An 8,611-nucleotide genomic window follows, 5' to 3' on the forward strand; every position below is an offset into this window, starting at 1 on the left:
GAATCAACCTTGAAAGAAGGTAATTGCAAATGCTTGAATGTAAACAATAAAAATGTATACCTTGTAGATCTCCAATTTGTTGATAATGGTTGCTTTTCTTCTTGAATGAATGTAATTTGTTGATAATGGTTGCTTTTCTGCTTAACTTCACCTATTGTGTATATTTCCTCCTTTGTCTCTTTTGTATTTCCCATTCATGTATATGCAAATGAGAGGACCAACTCCCTTTTATACATGCCTCAGAGGATCAATTCACCAAAGGCTGACATTAGGGAAGTTTGGAATCACACAATGCATATAGGACCAGAGGGACCTATCTTGGGACCACCCTAAGAGGGGGGGGGGGGGATAGGGGTGCCACGCCCCTGTCCTGCCCTATCTAGGGGTCTGCATAAGGTCCTGAGGTCATCACAGGGCTTTAACAAGGAGAGGTTCAAGGTGGAAATGCAGAGAGAAGTCTTAGTTGGGAAGTAAGATGTTGCCAAGGTGAGGACTTCAAATGTGGTTAAAATTGCTAGGGTCATAATTTTATGACACTATAGCATCAAAAGGAATTTCTTTCTTTGGGTTTAAACTAACAAGATCCTATGTGCCACAACTATCAAAAGATATCATGTGTTCCTTCATGGCCTACATCCAAGACTCACTTTGCTCGGAAGAGAGTTCTTCCATGTAAGGTCTAGGTCCATTATCATTACTTAGTAAAGAAAACTTATAATGAAAATCTGGTGGACTATACATGTTAACTTGATTCTGATGTCTGGGGTGTTCCCTTGTTTTGTTGTTAGTTTCTATTTGGTTGGCTGATGTCTAGGCTCTGTAAAACTCTTGGTTTTGGGTCCATGTTAAACCTGTTTATCTTTATCAAAAATTAGATTTTGATTTCTTGTGAACCTTCTTAAATGTGGAGTAAGAGTTTCTTCCTCATATTCATTATTTTCAACTTGTTTTGTCACAAATAAATCTTTAGAACTTTCCCTTGGACTCTCTTCTTCTTCTCCATCTTCTTCTCCATTTCTCTATTCTTCCACATGTGCACCCTCTTTTCCTTTGGTGTTTTCTTCACCTAAGTAAGCTCTTAATTCCCTAAAAAACACATCTCTAGGAAAGACCTTTTTACGAGTTAGAGTATTCCAAAGCTTATAACCTTCTACACTCTCACCATATCCTACAAAGATACATTTATGTGCTTTTGGATCCAATTTAGATTAACTATCTTGAGGAACATGAACTAAAACCTCACAACCAAAGAGCCTTAAATGTGAAACTGAAGGCTTTTTAACAAACCACATTTCATAAAGTATTTTATCAACAAGAGCTTTACAAGGAGATCTTTTAACAAAATAGCAAATAATGCCAAGAGATTCTTTCCAAAAAAAATTATCAAGCTTAGAACTACTTAACATGCTTCTATATCTTTCCATTAATGTATGGTTCATTCTTTTTGCTACCCCATTTTGTTGGGGAGTGTAAGGTGTACATTCTTTTGCCTAACAATTCCTACATGTTTACAAAACTCATCAAATTACCTAGAGAAATATTCATCCCCATTATCCGATCCCAAATTTTTTCTTATAATTTGAATTATTTTTAGTCAATCCCTTAAATTTCTTCAACTTAGTGAAAATTTTAGATTTTGAATGCATAAAATAAATCCAAGTATATCTTGAGACATCATTAATGAATGAAACAAAATAACGAGATCTATTCAAAGAGTCAATATCAATTGGACCACATATATCTAAATAAATAATCTCTAAGTCTCTTAGCTTTATTAATTCCTTTAGGAAATGAAGATCTATTTTGTTTACCAAACACACAATGGTCACGGAAATCACTCTTATTAACAAAATAATTAAAAATCTCCTGAACTAGTTTCATGTCTAGAATGGTCTCAATACCTTTTTCACCAATGTGACCCAATGTATGGTGCCACAAAATACATACACTTTTAGTCCTAGTTAGAAGAGTTATGGTTGAATCCATGTTGGGGTATGAATGTGGGACAAAAGAATAGGGTTTGAGAGTTTAATCCCACATGTGTGTGGTGAATGGAATAGTTAGAGTGAAAATAGATAAATAGGTTGTAAAGCAGGTGTACGAGAGGTTTAGGAAATAGGCAACGTGGATAATAGAATATATTGAAATGGTTATATTTAATAAATGGATTAATATAATATAATAGGGATATTAGGATTAAATAATAAAATGGATAAAGAATAATGGAATAAATGATAAAATAGATATTACAATAATCTAGATTCACCCTTATGATTGAAAAAAAATTAAATTAAGAGAATGTTTTTTGATTGAAATTCTTTAGTGTTTACAAATAGTAATTACAAGGATATGGATGTTCTATTCTTAAATACTATTGAAATTATTTGTCAATAATTTTGACCAATAAAAATAAAACAAATATTTATGATTTTAGCACTAATGAAAGACAAATTTGATTATACTATTTACATAAAATTACGTATTAATTGAATAGAAAAGAACTAGAGACCACGTTTTACCGCCTCGATTTTTTTTTTGAAGGGGGGGTTAATCTACCTTGAAATGGGTGGAATTGTTTTTCTCACGTAAGGATTGAACTTTGAAATTATAATGTTTTGTTTTATTAAGAAAACACTTACGGTCAAAATGCGTTACCATGTGGAATTGTAATCCGAGTGAAACTTTGTTTCAAAGCAGTTTACACACCAAAAACCACACCAACTGCACTTAGACAACTTTTTATTAAACTTCCTTTGATTGTAACCTGAATTACAGCTCATCGGCTGGATAAGCCAAGTTATAATCATGTATATAGAATTTAATAATCCCAGGACATGAAATTAATGCATTAATGGTAGAATTTAATTCCAATGGAAAGTGCGTCAAGAATTAAAATTCAAATACATAAGTTAGTCTAGTCGAATTATTAATTATGGAGAATCATCATGGCTCGTTTTTCCTGTAGGTTCCGGGTCAAATTAAAGCATAAACGGGAGAAGCATAAGCGGTATGGAAGAACGCTACCAGAATTTTTTCACACGTTTAGTTTTTCTGTATCTTCATATTCATGCGAATGATGTAATTGTGCAGAAAAGTCTCATTTTCGATGGGGATGCTCAACAAAATATCGACCCGGTCCACCTTACTTTTTGCGATTTACACAATCTCAGAAGTATGATCCCTGGATAACATTAAACAGATAAAATTGTCGTTTGTATCACCGCTTTAGAATTCAAAACTGAATGGATTACAATGTAGACTTTGAATTTGATAATGGAACGTTTATTTTTGAAGCTTATCATAGCTGTGTGCTGGAGAAGCCGCCCTAGAGCAGCTTGCGAGCTATATAAACGTCCTTACGAAGCCCACAGCTACAAACAATCCAATGGAGTCACTAAATTTAGTCATGACTAATTCGCACGCATTATATGCAAACTTGCCGCAACCAGTGTGCAACTTAGGAGGAGTTAGCAGATCCAGTAGGACATCTGCCAGACGGAGAAATAATGTGGTTTGGTGCAAAGGAGGAGAGAGACTATGGTTGGATCGGCGGGAGCTGCTGTTGGCCTCGACATCAGCCATTGCTGTGGGCGTTACAAAAAAAGCAGCAGCAAAGCCAATGCCTCCACCTGACCTCTCAAAATGCCACAAGCCCGACACAGCTCCGGCAGATGCTCAAAATCTCAACTGTTGCCCGCCGTATTCAGAAAAGGCCGTGGATTTCGAGCTCCCAATCAATCTACCCATGCGAGTTCGTCCATCCGCGCACGATGTGAGCGACAAATACGTGGAAACGTATACCCGGGCAGTGCAACTCATGCGCGAGCTTCCCTCCGACGATCCACGGAGCTTCACTCAGCAAGCCAACGTTCACTGCGCCTACTGCGACGGAGCCTATTACGAAGGCTCACTCCCCGTGGAGCTTCAGATCCACAACTCCTGGTTTTTCCTCCCCTGGCATCGCTGGTATCTCTATTTCCATGAGCGCATCCTCGCCAAACTTGTGGGCGATGACAATTTTGCTCTGCCCTTCTGGAACTGGGACGCGCCCGCCGGAATGACTTTCCCGTCCATGTACTCCCACCAGGGCACTCCTCTCTATGATGAACTCAGAAACCCAGACCACATGCCGCCGACCAAAATCGATCTCAACTATAGCCCCAACGAGAATCCAAGCACTTTAACGGACCCAGAACTTGTTGCCTCCAACACCAATCTGATGTACAGGCAAATCGTGTCCGGCGCAAAAACAACGAAGCTGTTCCAGGGACAACCTTACCGGTACGGCACCAACCCGGACCCGGGGGCCGGAACGCTAGAGAATGCTCCTCACGGGCCCGTGCATGTCTGGACCGGTTCGCCCGCTCAGCCCAACATCGAAGATATGGGGAACTTCTATTCTGCGGCTCGTGATCCGGTTTTCTTTGCGCACCATGCAAACGTCGACCGGATGTGGACCATCTGGAAATCTCTCGGAGGCAAACGGCGTGTAGATTTCAATGAACCGGATTACTTACAATCTGAGTTTCTTTTCTACGATGAGAATGCTCGTCTGGTGCGTGTGAAGGTGGCGGACGCTCTGGACCCCAAGAATCTCATGTTTTCGTACCAGAAAGTTGATATCCCCTGGATAAACGCGCGGCCAAAGAAGAGCAGTGTCACGACACAGGTGGCCTCCTCCTTCGGCACACCCGCGGCCATCGCGGCCGGTCATATTGCAGAGTTCGGGTCAAGGGCCAGAAAGCTGGTGGTTCCCATCACAGCTCTTGTTAAGAGGCCGAAGAAGAAGCGCAGCGACAAGGAGATCGAGGATGAAACGGAGGAAGTGCTTGTGATCGAGGGAATTGAGGTGAAGAGAGGCGTGGCTGTAAAATTCGATGTGTTTATCAATTTGGCCGAGGCTGATTCCAATACTGCTATTTCTTGTCCCGAGTACGCAGGGACATTCTCGAATGTTCCCCACCATCATGAGCACGGCGACGAGAGCGCCAAGGAAAACGCTAACAAGAAAAATCCGTTCAGAAAGTCTTCGTTCAGGGTTGGAATTACAGAGATATTGGAGGATTTAGGTGCTACCGAGGATGAAAATATCGTGGTTACTCTCGTCCCCAAAGGAGATTTCAAGGCCAACCCCATCAAAATCTCCTCCATTAAGATCGATTATGACTGATAGTGTTTCTTCTCGTATATATTGCATATTTTCATTGTTTAATGTGATCTCATGCATACGTAATTAAGTAGCTGGCTTAGGTTTTAGTAGTGAATTATCATGCAGTTTAAGAAAAGGAACAGAACACACCAGTGACTCATAAATAAAGGGGAAGGACTCCCATCGTAGAATGCCTCTCTCCATATTATTTTTTAGGCTCGGTTGTTTTTTGTTTTTTTTGTTTTTTTGGCTTGGTACCTTTCTTCATATTATTAATATTATTAAGAATAAAGAATTTTCAAAATTAAAAAATTTGTTTTTTTTTTCAATGATAAAGTTCATTTTGTAGGCATCTAGATGGTTAGGAGATCAATTCTATAACAAAAAAGATCAACTATGATTGATACTCTTTGTTTTCTTATGTATTACATATTTTCATTGTTCAATTTAATCTCATGCATACATAATTAAGTAGTTGGCTTAGGTTTGGTCATGGCAGAGACTGTTTCGCAATGAATTATCATGCAGTTGAAGAAAACTAATTTTGAGAACAGATTACACCAGTGGCTCATAAATAAAGGGGAAGGACTCCCGACATAGAATGCCTATCTTCATATTATTAAGAATAAAGAACTTCTAAAATTAAAAAAATAATGTATTTTTTCAATGATAAAGTTTATTTTGTAGGCATCTAGATGGTTATGAGTTCAATTGCATAACAAAAAAGATCAATTATGATTGATACTCTTTGTTTTCCTATGGATTACATATTTTCATCGTTCAATGTAATCTCATGCAAATGTAAATAAGTAGTTGGCTTAGGTTTGGTCATGGCGGAGACTATCTCACAATGAATTATTATGCAGTTGAAAAAAAGTAATTTTGAGAACAGAGCACACCCATGACTCATAAATAAAGGGGAAGGACTCCCAGCATAGAATGCATGTCTTCATATTATTAAGAATAAAGAATTTCCAAAATTTTTAAAAATATGTATTTTTTTAATGATAAAGTTTATTTTGTAGGCATCTAGATGATTCCGAGTTCAATTCCATAACAAAAAATATCAACTACGATTGATACTCTTTGTTTTCCTATGTATTACATATTTTCATCGTTCAATGTAATCTCATGCATAAATAAATAAGCAGATGGTTTAAGTTTGGTCATGGTGGAGACTATTTTGCAGTGAATTATTATTTAGTTGAAGAAAAGTAATTTTGAGAACAGAGCACACCAGTGATTCATAAATAAAGGGAAGGACTCCCAGCATAGAATGTCTGTCTTCATATTATTAAGAATAAAGAATTTGCAAAATTAAGGGATTTATGTATTTTGTTTTAATGGTAAAGTATATTTTGTAAGCATTTAGATGGTTATGAGTTCCATTTCATAACAATAAAAAATTAGAATTTTATGTACATTTTAAAGGTTAAAAGATTTAGTTTTCTGTTAAATATTAAGTAATTGTAAAATTAAAATAAAAAGTCAAAGAATATATTAATCTGACATTCGACTTAATTGCTCTCAAATTTTACAATAAATTTCCAATTAGATTTATTTTAAGGTCTTAACAAATTTATTTAAAATTTTAAAATATAATTAAAATTTTCTAAATTATTTGAAAAGGATTTGTTTTAATTATATAGTTAAAATTAATTGTTTGATATATATTATTGATGCTAATTGAATAACATTGTTGAATATATATTAAAGAAATTGTACAAATAAGTGAGAGTAGAAATAAAGAATGTGAAGTAGATTATGAAAATTTAAAAGTCAAATGTTTTTTAGTAAGTAAAAATGGGTTTTAAGGGACCCGAAACCTGATTACGTTCAAAAGATATTCAAGAAGGAAACAAAACAAGACAGCTGCAAAAGACCAGCAAAAAAAAAAAAAAACCAGCAATAGAGAAAAGGACAGCAAGAGGCCAGCAAGAAATTGACCCCAAGCCTAGCAATACAAGATAATTAAAAAATCTTCATAGTTTCCTCAGCATTTTGTACCAAGAGAATCATTGCCTTGGCCGCTTCCCTCAAGTCATTGTTTTCCTGTCCAATCTGACTCTCTTTCATTTCGATGTCCTTCTCAATAGTGGTCTGCCTAGTTCTGCGCCTAGGGTTTTGGTGGGTGGGGCTGGAAGTTGGAGCATCTTCTATAATTACCAGGTTCTTATCCTAATTTTTCTTTTCCAAATGATCCACCAGTGCGTTCATATTCTGGGAAGAAACTTTAAGGACCTGGAGGCTGTGGTTTATAAGGCTTTTCAAATCCTTCTCATTACGGGCAATCCGGGTGTTGATGTTGTCTTTGTCCTCCTCCACCTGCTCTTTCATAGTTCTAATAACATCCTCCAAATGTTTCAGGTCCCCTTTGATCAGATCTTTCTCCAACCAGTCCTTCATCTCCATTTCCTCCTCCGCTTCACTGTTTTCCATATCCTCATTCTGTTTCCCAGAGTCAGACATCTTGATCAGCTTATTAATCTTATCTTCCAGCTCCCTTTGCTTACCCTACATACTGGTGATGTTTTCGACAACCCATTTTTGGAAATTGAAGAATTCAAGAGTGCAGTTGCAAGCGGTGTCCAAGATGGTGTTCGCAGAGTCCTTGCCCTATTTAGTCTCCTCAGAGTTAGGGTTGTCATACTCCTTAGGATTCAGAGCCTCGTTCTTGCTTTTCAAACCCTTAGGGTTAGAGTAAGGGTTTTCAGAATTACCCCCTTCCTCCCCTTCACCATAGTTCTCGTCCTTATTTAGCTCCATTTCAGTATCAGTGTCCTTATCCTTTTCCTCATGCTCTATTTCAACTTTCCTTTTTTTATGGGTAGGGGTTCTAGGCTGATCCTCATTTGAGTCAGAGTCTTTACCACTCTTAGATATATGAGCGTTAATGATCAAAGGATCATCCTTGGTTGCCCTAGCCTTATCCTTAAGATGTTCATATATTAGCAGAATGAGCCATTGGTGGGCTAAAGGGTAAGACTTAGGCTTTTTAGCATAGTCTGCAAGGCTCTCGTTTAGAGAGGATGCTAAATAGAAGGGTAGGGATATTTTTGCCCCATGACGGAAATGGTTCAGGATAGCGAAATGATAGTTATAAATTTTTGTAAATCTACCATCCACAGTCAAATATTCCATTAAAGCCCTAAGAACTTTTTGCCAGAAAGGCTTTACCTGCTGGGGAGTGTAGTAGGAGATGTTGTCCTTCTTCGCAAGCTTGCCCTTCTCATCCTCCGACTTCAGAAAATTTTTGAAAGCTTCAGCTGCATACTTCTGATCCCTGTAGAATTTAGTCCCCTCCGTCTTGAGCCCCGTGACCTTTGCAATCAAGTTTTCATCGATTTGCCAAATCTCCCCAAATAGGGTGGCTCTGTTGTTACTCCAGCTTTTAGCAAAACTGTAAGACACTGAATTTCTGCTTTCGTGAAGCTTTTCCATATAGTCAGTGAAACCGTGTCT

At 37.6% G+C, this 8,611-nt stretch overlaps 1 protein-coding gene across 1 annotated transcript; it reads left to right on the plus strand.

The window, feature by feature from the left end:
* Positions 1-3,249: 3,249 nt before the first annotated feature.
* On the plus strand, positions 3,250-5,340 carry LOC131045249 (polyphenol oxidase, chloroplastic). The gene has a single exon (XM_057978801.2). The coding sequence runs from the start codon at positions 3,386-3,388 to the stop codon at positions 5,168-5,170; it is 1,785 nt and encodes a 594-aa protein (XP_057834784.2). The 5' UTR covers positions 3,250-3,385; the 3' UTR covers positions 5,171-5,340.
* Positions 5,341-8,611: the final 3,271 nt, after the last annotated feature.

This window comes from Cryptomeria japonica, chromosome 2 (assembly GCF_030272615.1).
Source record: "Cryptomeria japonica chromosome 2, Sugi_1.0, whole genome shotgun sequence".
Classification (NCBI taxonomy): domain Eukaryota; kingdom Viridiplantae; phylum Streptophyta; class Pinopsida; order Cupressales; family Cupressaceae; genus Cryptomeria; species Cryptomeria japonica.

Bases quoted from the DNA above. Each gene is read 5' to 3' on its own strand.
- LOC131045249 (XM_057978801.2), top strand. From the start codon at position 3,386: ATGGAGTCACTAAATTTAGTCATGACTAATTCGCACGCATTATATGCA.